General features: G+C 31.2%; 3 protein-coding genes across 4 annotated transcripts; 1 reads left to right on the top strand and 2 right to left on the bottom strand.

Annotated features, from left to right (window-relative positions):
• The first annotated feature begins 478 nt into the window (after window positions 1-478).
• Window positions 479-8,567, top strand: LOC144851135 (EF-hand domain-containing family member B-like). The gene is made up of 9 exons (XM_078708684.1): window positions 479-675; window positions 2,041-2,100; window positions 2,384-2,527; window positions 4,381-4,561; window positions 4,974-5,214; window positions 5,471-5,777; window positions 6,000-6,312; window positions 6,710-6,891; window positions 7,847-8,567. The coding sequence occupies exons 1-9, from the start codon at window positions 574-576 to the stop codon at window positions 8,012-8,014; spliced, it is 1,698 nt and encodes a 565-aa protein (XP_078564810.1). The 5' UTR covers window positions 479-573; the 3' UTR covers window positions 8,015-8,567.
• A 67-nt stretch (window positions 8,568-8,634) lies between these two features.
• Window positions 8,635-13,718, bottom strand: LOC144851140 (ras-related protein Rab-5B-like). 2 transcript variants are annotated; one of them, XM_078708697.1, is made up of 6 exons: window positions 13,438-13,718; window positions 12,611-12,751; window positions 12,119-12,270; window positions 11,608-11,730; window positions 11,192-11,295; window positions 8,635-10,858 (listed from the first exon to the last, which is right to left on the bottom strand). In XM_078708697.1, the coding sequence occupies exons 2-6, from the start codon at window positions 12,747-12,749 to the stop codon at window positions 10,687-10,689; spliced, it is 690 nt and encodes a 229-aa protein (XP_078564823.1). In that variant the 5' UTR covers window positions 12,750-12,751; window positions 13,438-13,718; the 3' UTR covers window positions 8,635-10,686. The 2 variants fall into 2 exon arrangements, with proteins under 2 accessions (XP_078564823.1, XP_078564831.1); XM_078708705.1 differs by having other exon boundaries at window positions 8,635-10,862; window positions 11,202-11,295.
• A 1,356-nt stretch (window positions 13,719-15,074) lies between these two features.
• LOC144851578 (bcl-2 homologous antagonist/killer-like) lies at window positions 15,075-20,866 on the bottom strand. Its single transcript, XM_078709107.1, has 5 exons — window positions 20,709-20,866; window positions 19,784-20,051; window positions 19,328-19,471; window positions 18,928-19,105; window positions 15,075-18,214 (listed from the first exon to the last, which is right to left on the bottom strand). Exons 2-5 carry the CDS (start codon window positions 20,002-20,004, stop codon window positions 18,104-18,106), a joined length of 654 nt encoding a protein of 217 aa, XP_078565233.1. The 5' UTR covers window positions 20,005-20,051; window positions 20,709-20,866; the 3' UTR covers window positions 15,075-18,103.
• Between the last annotated feature and the right edge of the window lie 434 nt (window positions 20,867-21,300).

Raw genomic sequence — 21,300 nt, 5'->3', positions numbered from 1 at the left:
AGCTTTCTTTTGTTGAAGTGTGTGCCAATGATTAAAAGTGCAGTGCCAAATGAATAAAATAAATAAACTAACCCTTTAGTTTTCATTATTTCTAATTAACAATATAATTTGAACAATTTACAGTACATCAAACTTCTATATCAGGGCCGGAAACCAAGAACGTAAGTCATTTGTCTTATTATTTCTCAAAAGGCGCGTCATACGCATTGCTTAACCTTTTAAACAACAGTTTGTTTATATTAGGTATATTAATTTAACTATATTAAATACTATTTGCATCCAAATATTATCTATTAAATATTTTTTAATATACTGTTATTTTTTAATATAACAGAATATAAATACCTATTATTAGTGTACACAAAATATAGCAATAAAAATACAATGATATAAAAATAGTCTGCTCGGAAATGTCCCTTGCTGCTTAGCAACGACCTCCTACAAACAAAAAGGAAATTTGAGAGGAATCCAATCAACACAACGCACGACAGCCTCGTCGTCCCCGGCCGTGAAAGAGGAGTGGGAACGTTTTGTTTTAATTTAATATTTTAGTTTGTTAATGTTATTAACATAATGGAAAGGGAACGTTATAGTGCACATTCAAGAGGAACAACTGCAGCTGCAATTGGCAGTAATGGAGGAAAATTCACCGACAGAAATCCAGATATGATTACGGTAATTGTCACCTTCTTCCTTCGATAATAGGCCTAGGCCTAGCCTATACCAGCTGATAGAGGCGAGCTAGCCAGCCAGCCTGGTGGGCTAGCCTACTTATCTCTCCTTGTCTGTTGTGTGACGTGTGTGTAATTTGTTGTAGGCTGCTGTATATATAGATTGAACAAAAAAGAGTGAAACTAGGGCTATTAGTATTATTAGTATTATAAAACACATCAAATACATGACTCGCACTCAGTCACAGTGTCAGCAGTCCACCAATCAATAGAGTCCGAGTGTGTGTGTGTACTGTGTGAGGTGATCCTGTCCTTCTGTGTGCATGTTGTCCTGTCTGTACTGTTGTTGAATAAATAACTTTTTTTTACCTCCGTGACCATGGTTATAGCCATGGCCTAGCCCGCCGGCATTCAATTTCCAACATCACACCCAAACGTTTCAATCCAAAGTTAGCAATTTCGGGAGATTCACATTAACACTTCACATTTAATAACATTTCGATAACATTTTTTCACAGAAAAAAAATTATTAGACAACTTTTTTAAACATTTAAAATCTGCTAAAAATATGTAAAATCTTACACCCGCTTCATTACTTATTACACAAAATACCCTCGTAATCAGACTTTCAATGTTAACCAGATCAGAGGTGCATCGCACATTTTACTAGTATAATCTGATGTAGCTAATTATGTATAAAGTACAGAAATAAGCCTTCTAAAAAACATAATTCTGACAGTAAACATACATTGGAAAAATGTTTTTATCCTAAATTACTTAATATATTAGCTTTTTATTTTATTGTGTAAAATATGGCTCTTTATTTATACCCATGAACAAATTGTTGATTTATGTTTTTTTTAATCAAAATTCTGGAGATTGGATGAAAATTCAGGATGCTACAGGAATTTGGAAGGGTTGAAACGTCTGTGACACTATCGTGATTGTGCAGTGCAATGTGAAGTGAATACCATAATAAAACCCTAATCTACATTATATTTTTTTATTGTTATTATTTAGAAAATGTGCCATCCTTATACTGTCATGATATTTTTTTAAGCTCTGTAGTAGAATAGAGAATAAATTATTATAATACTATAAAATAATGACTTCCATTTCCTATGCATCTTTTGTTCTGTAAACCCAACCACCGCCTTGTTAGTCATTTAATAATACCATTATAATAAAAGAAGAATATTAAATACTTCCTATACACTTCCTATCGCCATGGCAACTACCTTATATTGAAGATTGGATTCATATAATGAGAAAAAGCAGTTTATATGAATTTTAATTAAACAGAGTAATCTTTTCAATTGCTATTATAGAGAAATTTGTTAATGAAATGCTTTATTTTGTAAAATTGTAGGCAGGGAAGCTGATTACTGTACGTGAAAATACAGCCAGAGATTGTCTAAGTATACCAAGGGTAAATAATGTTTGATTTATTTACAGACTTTAACTTTAGTACCATGATTATTCATTTTTGTAAGCATTTTCACATTAACTTAATCAGCAGAAATAAAAAATACACTAAAAAATGATTTTATTTAATGCTTTTCCTCCAATAAAAACAAACACAAAACAAACAAGGAGTAAAACATATTTTTAAAGATGAAAGGCACCTCCAGGCAAACCCAAGGGGCTTGTGAAAGGAGGCCCACTACAAACCAATATGGTTTTTGTTTAATAAAGTATGTTGTTTATTACAGGTTGAGACTCCAGATACAGTAAAGAAATTCCGTAACTTTACCCACGCAGAACCTCAAGTTCGCAGAGTGTTCTATGGTAAAGCTAATGATGTTGACATTGCTTCCCATCTTACACATGGTGTTCCTACCTCAGGATCTTTACAGGTTAGTTATGTTGTAATTACAATGTACATAAATTGATAACTGTCATTTTTGTTTTTTTAAGTTACCACTTACAGATTAAGTACTAAAGCATTTAATCATATATAAAGATAGAATTCAAACAGATAATATTCAAATTTATACAAATAAAAGAAAAATGTACCAGTATAGTTGCTAATAATACAAGTCTTTATGAATAGTTCATAATTTAAGTCAATAGTGAGGGTTGGCACTGGAGAAGTGTCAACTACCACAATATAGTAAATCAGAAGCATCCACCTTAGCAGGTAAAGTATTAAGTATACTATACAGTTAGATTAGTAAGCAAAGATATTTTCAAAGAAATTTAAAATATGTCTAGAATTTCTAATTAATTGTAGGATAATTGTAGGTTTATTTTCAGGAAATATCAGAAACATTGTACTAATAGTACCAAGTTTATGATACCATAATAATGTGTTTTTATTCACTTTCCAGCTCAGGAATTACATTATAATTAAGAGAATAAGTAGCCCTGATGACAATTGGGTCAAAGCTTTAGCCCTGATGACAATTGGGTCAAAGCTTTAAAACATCTTTTATTTTTACTTAGAGGCTTACATTATTATCCACTTTTTGTTAATCTAATAATGTGTAATGTTTAAATACATCTACTGCAATAAATATACACTTTTTGTTAAGCTAATAATGTGTAATGTTTAAATACATCTACTGCAATAAATATACACTTTTTGTTAATCTAATAATGTGTAATGTTTAAATACATCTACTGCAATAAATATACGATAAAAATGAATGAATATAGTATGTTTTGTATTTACACTCATATACTTTGTTTTTCTGATGACAGGAATGATTACTACTATATCTACTTTAAACATTATTTGTCAGGCTATTGTAGTCTACAAAGCTATACTTTTCTTCAGTTTGATTTAAGCTAGCAATTAGAGAATGTATTTAATCAATTTTGACAGTATCTATGGAAACTGCTTGGTAGTCTTAAAATGAATGATTCATCCTCGCAATCTACTTATTCAAATTGGAAGCAAACTAACGCATCAACTAGTTTTATTTTATGTAGCACACTTTACAATCTACTTGACATGTAACATATAATATCCTCAGTTATTGATTATTATAGTTATATCTCGTCTTGATGAGCTGATTAATTTAAACAGTGGCATAGGACCACACCCCATTTTAGTAAAAATAAGTATTGCAAATGGACCACACCCATCATTAGAGGTGTGATTCTTATTTAAAGAACCTTTTTACTGGAAAATATATTATTCTGTCAGCAAATAAATAAATGAATTGTGTTAAGGGGAATAACCTCTATAAATAATTCAAGTATATAAATCACATGGATTTACATTTCAGTATCTTAATACAAATATAAATAAATCTTCAAGGGAAGTCTTTGGGGAATAGTGATTATTCTTTAGAAATATATATTATAATAAGATTTTGCAACAGAACATTGAGATAATTAGCATTAAGGATTGTGACTGTTAGTTGATTGAATGAATGTAAGTTAGTTGCCAAATTTCAACCAGTGTTTACTGTATACAGATTGATACCAACCATTGTGTAGCATACTGTAGACTCAAAGGAAAAAAATTGAATGTGCTCAATTAAATTTCTCAATGCATCTTTATAGTAAGTGAAATAACTCTACAGAGAGAGCAAAGTTAATTTTGTTATTAATATTTGAATATTCCTGATGATGATCAAATAAAGATCAAAACATTCAATCATGGCTTGCCTCTCGTTTGGAGTCAGTTTTATACTACTGTATGTATTTTAAATATAATCAGTGCATCTATGTTTAATGTTGTTATTGTTATCATTTTCAGGCTGGTAATCTTGTGAATCCTGACCAAAAGACGTTATTTAACCAGCGTTATCTGGACAAAAAAGAATCATTATATGCAAACAAACAGAGAGCTCCCCTAGGGAAGTCACATGACCAAACCAGTGGCTTACCAGATCATGTGGATATCTATGGAACATCTTTCGGATTGAAGAATGTTTTTGGTACGTGAATCTATGCCATCTTATGCCAATTACTTGATCTGCTTTGTCTCAATTATGCAAATTAGTTAGCCAAACAGCTCATACAAAGATACATTCATTTCATATCGACCTGATTATGACTGTTTAAATTATTTCTCTCATATTGTTTATAATACACGTACCTGGAACCATTATGGTTATGGTAATTTTGGAGTTGGTTACTTGCGGTGTCCGGGTCTTGACCCAATAGAATATAGTGTACATTTATAATTGTCTATGTAAATAGTACTGTAGTAGTACTATTTAAACTGCAGGCCCAATTTATATACACATTTTATGGATGAACAACTCTAAATAATCATACTGAATGTCATAACTAGCATAATGTAAAGTAAAGTACTAACCACATTCATTTTGTATTTTACTGCACTAGATGGCACGGCAGGAGAGCTAGTGAATCCAAACAAGTCTTACCAACAAGTTTACATAGAATCTATGCAAGGAAATGATTTGTATAAATTAACTCACCATGACTTTGAAGTTGGGGAAGGTTTGGATCGGAACTACGATTGGTCACGATATCCGAAGGATGGTACGTTTGGAATTGCAACTCCGCATGAGAATGATGGCAAGCATGTTAGTAAATCTTTAAAATGGCTCAGGAATGACCAACTGTAAGTTAAACTTAAATTAATAATTCCATACTATTTATTAATAATAACTTGACAATGACAGATTATTATTAAAGCTTTGTCTACACTATAAAACTTTTTGTGACAAAAAAATGTGATGTGCCCATATATGGACACAATGATGTCATATTACTACCATATTTAAGCATATCACTACCATATTTGGGCACATCACACTTTTTTTTGTAAAACTAGTTTGATAATGTAGACAGAGCTTAACCAGATTTTATTTCAACAGGGACAAAGGGTCAAAGATAGTGTCCAAAAGAGTTGATGATTTCCGTGAACGAACACAGCCACAACTTGGTAAGGTGCATGATCCGATCAAAGACACTATGAGAGTACCTGAAGACCACACGTTTGGTATTTTGATACGCCCTGACGAGTATGGGGCTGGTGATTTGATGCACTGCCGTGTCCCTGGTGACTATCTACGTGGAAAAGAACGACAACGTGGACTGCTTTCGGCTGTACGACAACAGTTAAAAAAATCAAATTATCACAATTTTAATGATCTAAGTGCGGCTTTCAGGCACTATGATAAGGTATATATTCAAGTACATTGTTGGAATATTAGAATACATTAAATTATTTACATAGATAGATACTGCAACTCTATCTTATAACTTTTTTATACAGGATATATTTGAATAAACTATTTCCAGATGAAAGATGACATTGTGAGATTGACATGGAACATTATTTAATATAAATAAAGTAATAATATATCGTGAACTCACTCATAAAGTGTGTGTTTGTTTTGATAGAATGGTGATGGTAGAATCGACATCAATGAACTACAAGATTGTTGTTTACAGTTCAACTTACCAGTGGATCCAGAACTACTCATACAGCTGATATCATACTGTGATGCTAACAATGATGGTACTATTGATTACAATGAATTTGCAAACTTTTTAAACTGGAAAGATAAAATGAGTAGTGAAGAAACATTGTTAGCCCCGGCGGCAGCAGCACACACGCCAGATGTTATTAGTAAACAGATTGACCAAGCTGTTGGAGAGCACAGGACTTCGTCTTCCAAGATTAATGCAGTGGTTGGTGGTGTCTCAACACAAGGTAACAACTCTAGTTTTCTTGCATAAAGCTCTGTTTACACTATCAAACTTTATGTGACAACAAAATGTGATGTGCCCATACTGTATATGGACATGATGATGTCATATCACTGCCATATTTGGGTGTATCACTACCATATTTGGGTACATTTTTTGTCAAAATAGTTTTAAAGTCAAAATAGTTTGAAAGTCAAAATATTTTGAAAGTCAAAATAACATTATCAACCCTGTCATCAACTTTTATTTTATCATGTTCATTTTTTTGTGTTCTTAGTTTTAAATTTGTTTTAAACAAAAACATTGTTTATATGAACGCAGTAATGTAATTATCTGAGTTGCTACTACTATGTCAATAATACTATAAAGATTCAATTTTGTATAAATTATTTTAACAACAGGATATAGAAAATATGGTGTTCCAACAATACGTAGTGATTTAGCGCCACCAATTGTTCGTAGAATTAGCGATCGCACAAACTATGGTGATGAGTCAAATACACATGGATTGGTTAACCCATCAGTTTACAGCAACAGAGGTGTCTATGAAAAAGACTTTTTTCAACCAAGAAACCAAGGAGAGGTAAGCTATGAAAAAAAACCCTTTTTTATTATTATTAATTATGTAAACAACTTGATTTAACTTTAATATTTTAGCTGTGATCTTGGACCATGTCCCAGTTGTATTATAATTTCTAAAAAAAATATTAACTTTATAAATAAAGTATTTACAAGATTAGGATTAATTTAGTATTTTAAAAAAAATGTCAGTAAAAATTGTACACATGACAAGTATGTATGATTAACGTATATTAATCATGTGATATTGTTGAATGAATAAATGAATAAAAGTGGTGGTTTACGCCACAAAAGAAAAAAAAGTATGTATGATTGTATCAAACAGTATTGAGGTTTAAAACCATTTGTCTTTTTATGATACTGATTTCAATTATCAAGGTTTTAAATAATCTCCTCATTTATAGTTTTCACATCAAACAATGTTTTGGAAGCAATTCTAGGTAATGTGTTTAAATTTAAATCTGTGGTTTTAATTGTTATGCTCTATTGCTTTATTCAATGCACAGTGAAATGATCATTATCACAAATGAAATAAAACAACCAGTATGTAGTATTGCAATGTAATTTATATATCTATATATTGTTGTAATGCAGCTCATTGTATGCATGTGTATATTATCTGTGGCAATATTTGTTTTACCAAACGGATTGATATTGTTGTGAAATTTGTGAATTAATTAGTGAGATTCTGAATTCTAATTATGGAAATGATGTCGCTAGTCAATGTTTATTTTTTAATTGTTGCCTGCCAATGTTTTATAATTTGTAAAGGTATTTTAATACTTTAAATGAGTGTTTAATGAATTACTTAACAGAACATGTTTGAATAATAAGAGGTCACGATTCAAAACCTCACCCTCCTGTATTGCATCATCAGCAATAATGAGGCTTTCTGTATTACTTGTAATTCATACTGTATAATAATAAAATAATAATTTTTTTTTATTATTGTTTGACAGGTGAAATCTATATTTAAGAATATAGGTATGAACATGGATAGTGATACATTCCAAAAGATGTGGACAATGGCAGCATCACAAAGTGAAGATGGAACCGTAAGCGTTGAAAGTTTTCGCAACGTTCTAGATGATACTACAAGTGGTGCTGCTCAAAAGCTTGTCACTTAATGCTTCGTTGTGTATTAATCCATTTTAAATAATTAATCTATTGGGATCTTATTTGTTTATCAATATGTAAATAATGTTTAATAATAAATGTTTAATAATGATTTGTCATTTATACTATTTGTCTAAAAAAACTAGCAAAGATAGAACAAAATTGTTGAATATTTTTCTTGAGTATATTGTAGGATGCATACTGTACAATTTTGTTTACTGTTACTTACATTTTGCCTTCTCAAAATTTAAAGAATGATGTTTTTTTTACTTTCTTGTTGTTTAATAAGAAATATATATAACTAAATGCTTACAGCATAAAATAAATATTTAATATTCATCTTGAATTTTACATTACATTTTGAACAATTAAATATATATTTTTTTATTGTTTGTTTTTAAGCTATCATACTGTAAAAAATGGATAGTTTAACAAACTAAGATAGAGAAGAATAGCCGCAATAGATTGAATACTATGTAGAAAGTTTAAATACAATATTAGGATTAGAGTTGTTTTAAGACTATTTGGTGCTATTTATAATACTGGTATTGAATCTAAGATATCCAACCAGTTTTTAAGTCATCACTTATAAAACCTTGATTTGTAAATATTAATGCTGTAAATAAATGAATATTGCTAATATTGTGATACCAGCACCTAATTTTAAGATATCCAATTTTGGAGTGAACACTATTTTGACAATAGTCTATGTTTTGTTTATCAACCAAATAAGTCATCACTTAAAAAACCTTGATTTATAAATATTAATGCTCTATGTAAATAATAAATGTTGCTGATATTGTGATGCCAGCACCTAATTTTAAGATATCCTATTTTGGAGTGAACACTATTTTGACAATAGTCTATGTTTTGTTTATCAACCAAATAAGTCATCACTTATAAAACCTTGATTTGTAAATATTAATGCTGTAAATAAATGAATGTTGCTAATATTGTGATGCCAGCACCTAATTTTAAGATATCCAATTTTGGAGTGAACACTATTTTGACAATAGTCTATGTTTTGTTTATCAACCAAATAAGTCATCACTTATAAAACCTTGATTTGTAAATATTAATGCTGTAAATAAATGAATATTGCTAATATTGTGATGCCAGCACCTAATTTTAAGATATCCAATTTTGGAGTGAACACTATTTTGACAATAGTCTATGTTTTGTTTATCAACCAAATAAGTCATCACTTATAAAACCTTGATTTGTAAATATTAATGCTGTAAATAAATGAATGTTGCTAATATTGTGATGCCGGCACCTAATTTTAAGATATCCAATTTTGGAGTGAACACTATTTTGACAATAGTCTATGTTTTGTTTATCAACCAAATAAGTCATCACTTAAAAAACCTTGATTTGTAAATATTAATGCTGTCAATAAATGAATGGTGTTGTAATCATGAAGGAATAACTCCATGATGTGATGTAATATATTATTGGTAGGCTGTCCAATATTGTAGTGGACACTATTTTGAAATAGTTCATTTCAACTAGTATAAAGGGTTAGGGTCACCAATTGACCATTCACTTCTGTCTCTAGCTACTCTTTGCCATGCAATGCCACCATGTGTTGTTAGTTCATCCCTCCATCTCATCTTTTGTCATCCTCTGCCTCTGTTGTAGGTTCTTAGAGTCCAATTTGTCAGTCTGACTGTCCATCTGTTGTCATATCTCCTGGCCAAATGTCCTGCCCACCTCCATTTCTTTGATTTTATGCTGCTTATTATGTCCTGAACTCCTGATCTAAATCTGAGATTTGTATTTGACACGTTATCTTTCTTTGTGACACCTATTAGTACTCTTTCCATTGCCCTTTCTGTTACTCACAGCCTTTTTTCGAGACGCTTAGTAATGGTCCATATTTCCGAACTGTAGATAAGGGTTGGTATGATGCATTGGTTGAAGACCCGTCTTTTCAACGAGATAGGATTTTATATTAATAATTACATTTAAAGCATCTTTGCTTCTTAATGCTGCTTTGTATCAGCAAAACCTTGGATATGAATGTAAAATATGAATGAATGTTATGCTAATAATACACATTATTGTATCATAATGTAATATAAACACATTTATACTTTCCCTTCAACTATCACTTGTAGTTGCAGTTACACAATTATTCATATCATAATAGTCACTTGTTTGTTTTGAAAAAAAAATCAGTTTTATATTATTGGAATTTTAGTAAATAAACAATGCAGGAAAATACACTACATTACTACTAGTTTGTTCACAGTTAATGTTTATACAATTCAGGAATTTCATTTAATATATAAACTATGTTTACTACAGTAGGCATATGTACAAATATTTAAAACTATGTAAAGTCGTTATATATTTTACATGCAAAAATATCTAATTATTCGGTATTTTTCAATATTTACAAAAAAATATTAAATTTGGGGAGACCGGGGTCAACCCAAGCTCTGTCTACACTATCAAACTAGTTTGATGTGAAAAAAGTATGATGTGCTTAAAATATGGTAGTGCTATGACATCATCATGTCCATGGGCACATCACATTTTTTTGGTCACAAAAGTTTGATAGTGGAGACAAGGCTTAAGTGAACTAAATCACTGTAGGTAACTGAGCTGGTTGACCCAACCCCAATTCAGTTTACACCTTAAAAATCACAAGAAAATTATGAACAAGAAATTAATAATGCTATAATACGACACAGCAGCAGCAACAACCATCAGACATGTCATCTCCTTCGTTGTCGAGTGAATCAGCTGCCACAGCCGCACTCGTCGAAGTATTAGTTGTACTAGTTGTATTGTGTCCACTGCTGGTTGCCTGATCTTCTAAGGCCTTCTTCTCTTTTTCTACAAGTTTTGTTGCTGTAAATATATTATTTTAATTGTATAGTAATGTTTATTCTCGTTGATAAGAAAACGACATATTCCCCCGGTATTGAATGTATTATATTCGGTATCTTTATTATTCAATCAATCATAACAAATATACATTGCAGCATAAAACGCTGAATTGCAGTATTTGTACAAAATAAATTATATTATTACATAGGCAAATTACACATATGAAAACAAAGAATAGACAATAAAAAAGAGCAAACCCTACACACTCACTATAAGTATACATACCTAAGTATACATACCTAAGTATACATACTTAAGTATACATACTTAAGTATACATACTTATATTAGGGGAACTTACCTATTGATAGAAACATGTTAGTTACGTTATTTCCACTTTTTGCTGACGTTTCCATGAATACTAAATCGTTCTCTTCAACAAATTCTTGTATTTTCTAAGAGTAGAAATTGAAAAAAAAAAGTATTTAGAAAAAAGCAAACTTTTCGAACCGAATGCGCTCTGAAGCAACGCAAGCGAGTTGACCAATCACACACGACTTTTCGAATCATCGCTTGTGATTGGTCAAATCACTTTGCGTAATTGCGTTACGTCATTGCGTTGCGTCCTAGTGGGAACCAAGCTTTATGGTCATTGTGCGCCAAAGAGACGCGTTATAAAATAATTCGCTTTGTATTAAGTTATACAGTAAATATTAAATGGAGGTAGATCCAAGGAAAATACTTATGAATAAATATAATATGATTACCTGCCTGTCCACAGACTTATGATATTTCAAATCAGATTTATTTCCAGCAAGAGCTAATATGATACTCTTTTTAACTTGTGTTTGTAGTGTACATATCCACGTCTTGGCTTTTGTAAAAGAATCCTACACAAACAAAATTGTTTAGATTTCTTATATTGTTTTGTACTGTTTCGGTTTCAAAATTCTAAAGGCGCCTCTGTCGGCAATGACTGAACTAAATATAGACAAACACTGCAGATTAATTGTATTGAGTGTTGCAGCTTACATTTTGTACGTGGCTGAAAATGTTATTTAAGCTTGGTTCCCACTATAGCGCAACGTAAGTGATTTGACCAATCACAAGCAATGGATTATTCGAACAGTCGCTTGTCATTGGTCAACTCGCTTGCGTTGCGCGTACGTCCTTGCGTTGCGTCCTAGTGGGAACCACGCTTAAATAACAACATACAAAATGTAAGTTACTACACGCAAACATATACGTATTTTGAGTGGATTTTCCCCCCTTTCCTACCTCATTCGTGATATCAAAGACGACAAGAGCGGCATCTGCACCTCTGTAATACATCGGAGCCAAGCCTTGATACCGCGCAGATCCCGCTGTGTCCCAAATCTCAAACTTTACTGTCGAGTCTTGAAGACACACTATCTTACTTTGAAAGGCAACTAAGAAAAACATTCAATATTAGATGAGCAAATTTGCCTTAATATGCATGGCTGAATCCTACGTTGGAATAGACTAAAATGTACTACAAACAAACATTAATTATTATGTTTTAAGTAGCTAATTCAGTCTATTTATAAAACAAAAAATGAGACTGCGCATCACTGGTGCCGACAAAATAGATGACACTCAGAATTGTGTAAGCAATTCGATACGAGTATACGCTAATTTAGATTGAAAATGGGAACGGGACGGTTGTAACTGTTATTATGACGGCGGTCATCTTACAATGATCATGACCCTATTAAAAAGCACCCGTCGATCAGTACAAATAATGTTTACCTCCTATGGTGGCTTCCTGGGGTTCATTTGAAAAGTTTCCTTTGACAAACTGTAAAACTAAACTTGTTTTACCAACAGCTGCGTCACCGAACAGAACCAGTTTGTATTTCTTGGTCACACATCCACTGCCTCCATCCATAGCTTGCAAAAAAAACGTATTTTGTTTTGTTAATATTTTACTCTGTCAGTATAATGTACATAATTATAACAACGCTGTGTTCCACGGAAACTTTATATAGTCAATGTCATGGTCATTATGTTATTTTCTTTTGTGTATTTTAAAATTAATAATGAATTAGAATAGACGCAATGCGTGAATCGTTATGAAAGTGAAACAATTCAGTCGCATTGTTTCCTGTTTGGCCCATAAATGTACTTTAAAACCATGTATCTTTACCATGAGATCATAAATAACAAGCCTACGGGATTCACATCATGTGAAGAACTATTCTAAAACTCACATAACGTAATATTACAACAGGATTTTTAGGAGCAACAACATTATTTCGTTGCTCCATGATTATAGGCATGTCAGGATGTTACTGTTCAGATCAGACGTGATGCAGACAGTATTGACCTAACTTAGGTTTTAGTATGAAATAAAAGCCTAAATCTATTTATTTTACTCTATTCAGTAATCACATGTAAAACTAATGAAGTTACAGGGTGCACGATAATGATCCGACTATCTAAATTTGGTTTTTTTAAACCAGTATAAGCCTATAACATTCTTGATACATACTCGAATAATTCAATTTACATAATAACATACTTTATATATCGGTAGGCCTACTAAATTTCTATACATTTATGGAGAATAAACTCACCTAGGTAATAATCCTATGTTCACTTGAGTAAAATAGGCCGCGATGCTAACCATACCATAACGACATATTGGATATGATTTAGATATGATAGCATCTTCTCTCTGTCTGAACCTGATTATCAATAGAGGTTTTCGCTTTCAATACCGTATATTATACAAAAACAAAAAACATATACAGAAATATCACGATATAGTGATCAAGAGTTCTTCCGGTTTCTAAAGTCAATGGCGCATGATTTTAATAAAAGAAGGGGAATCCCCTTTTTGAACGGCTTTGTATCAATAAATCGAACATAAAGACTTCAAGTTGCATACTAATACTCCAACGAACGATTATTCTTAAAATCGAACAATAAGCTCTTTCAACACTATGAAAAAGTGTGATGTGCCCAAATATTTTTTTTTTTCATTTATTCATTTGTATTTCTCTTTTCTTTTCTATGTACATAGTTTGTGATAAAAAAAATTATAAATATGGTAGTGATATACCCAAATATGGTAGTGATATGACATCATCATGTTCATTTAGGTAATCACATTTTTTTGTCACATAACGTTTGATAGTGTAGACAGAGCTTTAGTAGAAGTTCGGGCTCCTCATAAACCGAATTTAAAATATAGGCTACAACATCAAATTGGGATGCAATCGGGATAGCTCGACACTCTATTAAATGAGTGTTGCCAACAAACTAACCCTAACCGATTTGAGGCTCGTGCATTTGGTGTGAAGACAGGAGGCAATTAATGCCGCGGGTGGCAAGAGGCACTCTAATTATAGCTATTACTGTAAAATAGTGATGATAGTTGTAATAATGGGGATGATGATGTGCAACACAGTTGACTATGCATCTATGACGGTATAGGAGTACCAAAAATAACTACATACTTCCTAAATTGATTTAACCCTCTAAATATCTCTCTCTCTCTTAAAAACCGATATTTATTTTCCATTGAAAGAAACAAAACAATCGAGATTCGAGCTGAGAGCACACAACTGAATACAGCTGGCAATAGTACATTTACACATCATATTACGAATTCATGAACGTCATTTTGAGGGGAAACGAAACTAGTACCGAATTAAGCTCGTTATACAAGATGACCGATTAGGCTCAGTCGACTGAGCGTCGTGTTAGTAACACGAATGTCATGGGTTCGAATCCCAAGAAGTTATGCGAGGTTCTCTGTTTGGGGTTCATTTTCACATGTCCAATTAAATGACGTCATGATTAGATATATCATGACGATACAACGATTTTATTGATCATGTCATTTGATTGGATTTTTAAAAATATTATTTTTATTAAAGAAAACTTTTCGAATTTCTTCTTTTGCATGAAAGAAAAATGTAAGTTTATAACGTTATCGTCGATCGTTATCTCGTAGTATAACAGGCCAAATTCTATTACGTTGAATATCATAAAAAACGTAGTCTGTACCGGAACGAACACCAGTACTGGATCTTCGAAGCATGCCTTAATTATACCACTTCACAAGACTGCTATACACAAGTTTACACAGTATACTCAGAATGAGGCCTACTACTACACCCATTGAAAAAAACAAAGACTACTTTTACACAAGTTTATATACTCAGAATGAGGTCTACTACTACCATTGAAAGCACAAGACTACTGCTACACAAGAAGAAGTTTATTCCGAGAATTGCACATACAAAAAAACGATGTTAAAACATCAATCATGTTCCCGTGGAAGAAGAGACCACTTTATCAAAATAATGTGTTTTGTGATTTTAAACCAATAAAACAAGTTTGTAGCAATTTCCTCAGATAAAAAACAAATACCGATTTTACATTCAATTACTGTAAATTAAGGCTGTTGTAGAACCATATCAAATATTATTTTTTAATAATTTCTACATAAAACCAAATATATAATAAAGAGAGGGCGCCATTTAACTTTCAAACAGATTAAGGATACAGGAATTAAATGTGTATTTGCTTTTTAATCATTTCTAAAAATTTAAAAACACACACACATAAAAAGTATTACTTCAAAAATGTACATTATTATTATGATATATTTTTGTAAACATTTACACACAACAGTTTTTCCTTCAATTGCCGAAAACACAATGTTGTTACAACATAAACTTTTGGGTCAAATTTTTGGTGAAAACTACAATCAAAATTAGGAAAAAAATGTCCACGATTTAATTTATACATTTCCAATGTAATAAAAAAAAAACACCTCAAATTACAGAAATCGAAGGTACAATTGTTACAACAGATTCTTTATAATTTCACATTTGATTAATAAGTTATTATTATTATTCAAAATTAACATATTTTAAATGAATATTCATAAAGTGATCAGATATTTAATTTAATAATAAAGTAATGAAAAACTCGGCAAGAAAACAAAATAGATGCTAACTAACTTCCCTAAATCGTAGAATACGTATATTTTGTACACGTTAAGTACAAAAGCAACATGTCATGAATACTACTAGTATAATACTATCTGCTGTATGTTAATACAATTAAAAACTACCTTAAACTACAGTAGTATGGCAATCTATGCAGAAGCAAGTGTTTTTTTCTTCTTTAAAATGGAACATATCACAGTATGGACATTAAATGAACAGGAAATGAGTGAGGTGGAATGTTAATTTTCTGATCATACAGCCGTGTGACACCATATCAAATTTGTTTGTTAAACAAACCTATTCAAAGGCACAACAACAAAAAAATGAAATTAAAAAATGGATACAATCTTACTTTCTGAGAAAGAAAATGTTATTATTATTATAATAATTAATATATTATTTTATAGCTCGAGTTTTGCTTTTGTCATCATAGTCGTCAATCTTGAAGTCTTTCTTCGGCAATCACAACGGATCCTTCAATCAATATCCTACCTGAGACACCTTCAGTACATTATCACACTATGTTAAAATATATACCACCATTTATCAAAATCAGTAGAAACCATAGAATGATCAAACACATTCTGTGTCGTCAACACTATCATTGTTATTGTAAAACTGACATGAAACTGCACACATGTTCTGTATCTTTACCTTAAAAAACGTAGTCTGTACCGGAACGAACACCAGCACTGGATCTTCGAAGCATGCCTTAATTATACCACTTCACAACAAGGCTGCTATACACAAGTTTACACAGTATACTCAGAATGAGGCCTACTACTACACCCATTGAAAAAAACAAAGACTACTTTTACACAAGTTTATATACTCAGAATGAGGTCTACTACTACCATTGAAAGCACAAGACTACTGCTACACAAGAAGAAGTTTATTCCGAGAATTGCACATACAAAAAAACGATGTTAAAACATCAATCATGTTCCCGTGGAAGAAGAGACCACTTTATCAAAATAATGTGTTTTGTGATTTTAAACCAATAAAACAAGTTTGTAGCAATTTCCTCAGATAAAAAACAAATACCGATTTTACATTCAATTACTGTAAATTAAGGCTGTTGTAGAACCATATCAAATATTATTTTTTAATAATTTCTACATAAAACCAAATATATAATAAAGAGAGGGCGCCATTTAACTTTCAAACAGATTAAGGATACAGGAATTAAATGTGTATTTGCTTTTTAATCATTTCTAAAAATTTAAAAACACACACACATAAAAAGTATTACTTCAAAAATGTACATTATTATTATGATATATTTTTGTAAACATTTACACACAACAGTTTTTCCTTCAATTGCCGAAAACACAATGTTGTTACAACATAAACTTTTGGGTCAAATTTTTGGTGAAAACTACAATCAAAATTAGGAAAAAAATGTCCACGATTTAATTTATACATTTCCAATGTAATAAAAAAAAAACACCTCAAATTACAGAAATCGAAGGTACAATTGTTACAACAGATTCTTTATAATTTCACATTTGATTAATAAGTTATTATTATTATTCAAAATTAACATATTTTAAATGAATATTCATAAAGTGATCAGATATTTAATTTAATAATAAAGTAATGAAAAACTCGGCAAGAAAACAAAATAGATGCTAACTAACTTCCCTAAATCGTAGAATACGTATATTTTGTACACGTTAAGTACAAAAGCAACATGTCATGAATACTACTAGTATAATACTATCTGCTGTATGTTAATACAATTAAAAACTACCTTAAACTACAGTAGTATGGCAATCTATGCAGAAGCAAGTGTTTTTTTCTTCTTTAAAATGGAACATATCACAGTATGGACATTAAATGAACAGGAAATGAGTGAGGTGGAATGTTAATTTTCTGATCATACAGCCGTGTGACACCATATCAAATTTGTTTGTTAAACAAACCTATTCAAAGGCACAACAACAAAAAAATGAAATTAAAAAATGGATACAATCTTACTTTCTGAGAAAGAAAATGTTATTATTATTATAATAATTAATATATTATTTTATAGCTCGAGTTTTGCTTTTGTCATCATAGTCGTCAATCTTGAAGTCTTTCTTCGGCAATCACAACGGATCCTTCAATCAATATCCTACCTGAGACACCTTCAGTACATTATCACACTATGTTAAAATATATACCACCATTTATCAAAATCAGTAGAAACCATAGAATGATCAAACACATTCTGTGTCGTCAACACTATCATTGTTATTGTAAAACTGACATGAAACTGCACACATGTTCTGTATCTTTACCTTCGAGACATGTACAACACAGCGAATGCAGATACCGCAGCAAGGCTTAAAACAACACAAATGTCTCTCCAACTTGCATTTTCTGTTTGGTACCTCATTGCGCTAATCTGTAACATTTAAAAAAACAATAAAATTATCAAAATCAGTAAATTCAAGCATTTTGGTGTTTAGTATTAAATTTAAGGTTTAAAAAATGTTTTTAATTATCTGTACCAATTAATGTAATTTATAAACATAGATGTTGGAGGTATCAATTTATTTAAGATTATATAAATAGAAAATCTATTTTACATTAAAAGTACAGCATACTATTAAAAATTCAAAAGGTTAAGTTCTAATAAAGCAATGACTCGCTGGATTTAATCAATCTTGGACTGAACATACGCATCAGTTAAATAATTAATAACTTGCATTTTTTACATTCCAGAATATAAATAAAAAAACACAAATAAAACTACATTGACAAAATTAATTCAATACTGATATAGGGTAAAGACTGATTATAAAAAGCATACAAAAAGTCTATTATAATATTATAATACATGTTAGTATGTGTTGGATATGGTATTGGATTCCTGAAAACCACAAGGTAATGAGAAAAACCACAATGCATAAGTAATTGTCAATCTCTTTGTCTCCTTTCTTCATGTCATGCTGTGGATCACTATGTTATTTTTCTCTGGACAATTTTTCATCCTACTGTAACTTTAAAAGTCGTAATAATAATAATATTGAACATTTATAAAGCGCTCTTTACCGGACTCTCACAGCACAAAATAAATTTGAATTAATAAATATAACACAATAACATGCTACTTACCCAACCTCCTTGTTCCGCTATCCACTGTGCAATTTTTTCGGTGATTATAAACTTGACAATTGATTCGATAATCTTTTTAATAAAATGTGTTGCATTTCTGGCCACATCCATTGCAATTCGATAGCCAAACATCAACAGAGCAGCTATCCTACCCCAGTTAATTCCCTCTCGGAACAACCTAACATTAAAATAAACATCAACCTATTATAGTATAACTGTACAACAGTACTACTACACAATTTGTATTCTATCAGATGTTTCACAGAAACTTAGCCTATATCTAGATATTAGTTTCCAATTGAATATTGACATTTCATAATTCAGTGATTACAATTTACATAAACGAAAGCCATTTTGAGAAATTGTTATTTTTACAATGTTCAGAATGAAACATACTCACCTTTTTGCAACACCTGCAAAGGCTTGATATGCTGTTGCTGGGGTAATATTTAGAGAATTTATCATCTGTCTAAATTCATCTCTGTACTGAGAATCAATCTGGTCACCAATTTGGGCAAGTCGTCGGCCAACCATTGATGAATTACTGTAGAACAATTTGAAAATATAATATTTAAATTGAATTGCTCCTCATTGTTACATTGTATACAAAATTATCAAACATAAATATAAATAATATTACTATAAAAAATAATTTAATTGGTATATTATATACCGTACTGAGAGGATTTGATGATACAAAATCGGCTAAATGATGAATTACTGTATAACAATTTGAGAATATAATATTTAACAATTGAATTGCTGTTATTGTTAAATTGTATACAAAATAGGCAAACAAATTATAAATATTGCAATAAAAAATAATTAAATTTGTATTTTATATACCGTACTGTACCTGAGAGGATTTGATGATACAAAATCGGCTAAATTTGGTGTAGCTACAACTACATCTTCCTCCTCATTTCGTAAGGCCATGTGCAACCTTTGTGACATAAAGCTTCGTATAACATCTTCAGCTTGTTCAGAAACGTTTGCTTCTGTGTCAGGTGTGCGGGGGTCATGTGGTTCATCCTCCATAACAGTTGTTGTACTTGAACCACCAGGTGGACTAGCCATATTTGCTATTTTAAACTTTTATAATTTATTGCAATCAAAGTATTTACCTACAATACAATAAATAAAAATTTTAAAAAATTTACACAAATAATTGTTGACACAGTAAATGTCATCAAACTCAAAACAAAATTACTTTTTTGATTTTTTAAATTTACTCAGATACTATTTATAGTACTAGGGTATACTATAAAATATTAATTAAATATTCAATTTATTTTTTTTCTCTGCAAACAAAAAAAAATCCTTTGTTCTGAAATATATTTCTGTTACTTATTATATATTACAGCATAAGTACATTTTAACCACAAATTTACGACATGGATATCAACTTAAAAATTAAATGGTTTTTTTTCTTGTTGATCACTTGTCAATTTATTACTTTCTATTACTAGGCTACAAACTTAAGATGCATGCCTAGCCTAGCCTGCCCTGCCAAAATCCTGTTCAGTGAGGAGGATATAAACAACGTCTAGCCTAGGGAGATACTTTTAGGCTTATAGTTAGGCTACTACTAGGCTAGGCCTACTAGAGATAGGCAAGAGTATGGTCGAACCGACCGCCAACAAAAGCGGTCGCACGATTGTTGTTGGAAGAGGAGGTTACTTTTTTTAAAGCTAGGCTAGAAAGAGGCTAGGCCTAGGCTAGCCTACATTACCAAATCTAAATTCGCCTAGGGCAAGGCTAATATATAACAATAAACTTACTACTGTTGCAGTCTTCTAGACGAACTGTGTATGGTTATAAAACAAAGTCTTCTTATATCAACTTGTATTGTTGTGAAATCATTAAATTTAGACACAAAACCAAGATGATTAAGTTTTGACGTCGAATGACTCACACGACGTCTTTCTCCTGTGTTGGTTGTGGCTGCTCCGCGAGAGAGAGGTTCCAATCGGATTATCGATTTATTACACACGAAATTAATGTCTTAATTTTCTTTACCAGCCGTCGAAATTTCTTTCACCACAAGATTTTCGCGTCGTTTAAAGGTTAACCCTAGAAAACGACTTCGTTGGAGTCATTATACGGTAAATTGTGTATATATATACACACCGCAATGATCTAGTCAGTAATGTTTTCGATCACTCTGCGCCTTTTTGACCGTTTAAAAAAAATAGGATCGACTGTCTTCAGCATAATTTAATTTTATAAAAAAGAAACAAAAAAACAACAAAGAAACAAAAAATATATACTCATTAACAACTGATTTGTCGTCTCTATGCGTCAGCCTGTAAGGGCCGTTTCAACCTTTAGATAGAACAGTGACAAAATGGATTGGCATTACTGTTTGTGTGT

This window comes from Antedon bifida, chromosome 1 (genome assembly GCF_963402885.1).
Source record: "Antedon bifida chromosome 1, ecAntBifi1.1, whole genome shotgun sequence".
Taxonomy (NCBI): domain Eukaryota; kingdom Metazoa; phylum Echinodermata; class Crinoidea; order Comatulida; family Antedonidae; genus Antedon; species Antedon bifida.
This window is presented reverse-complemented; position numbering and strand designations above follow the sequence as displayed.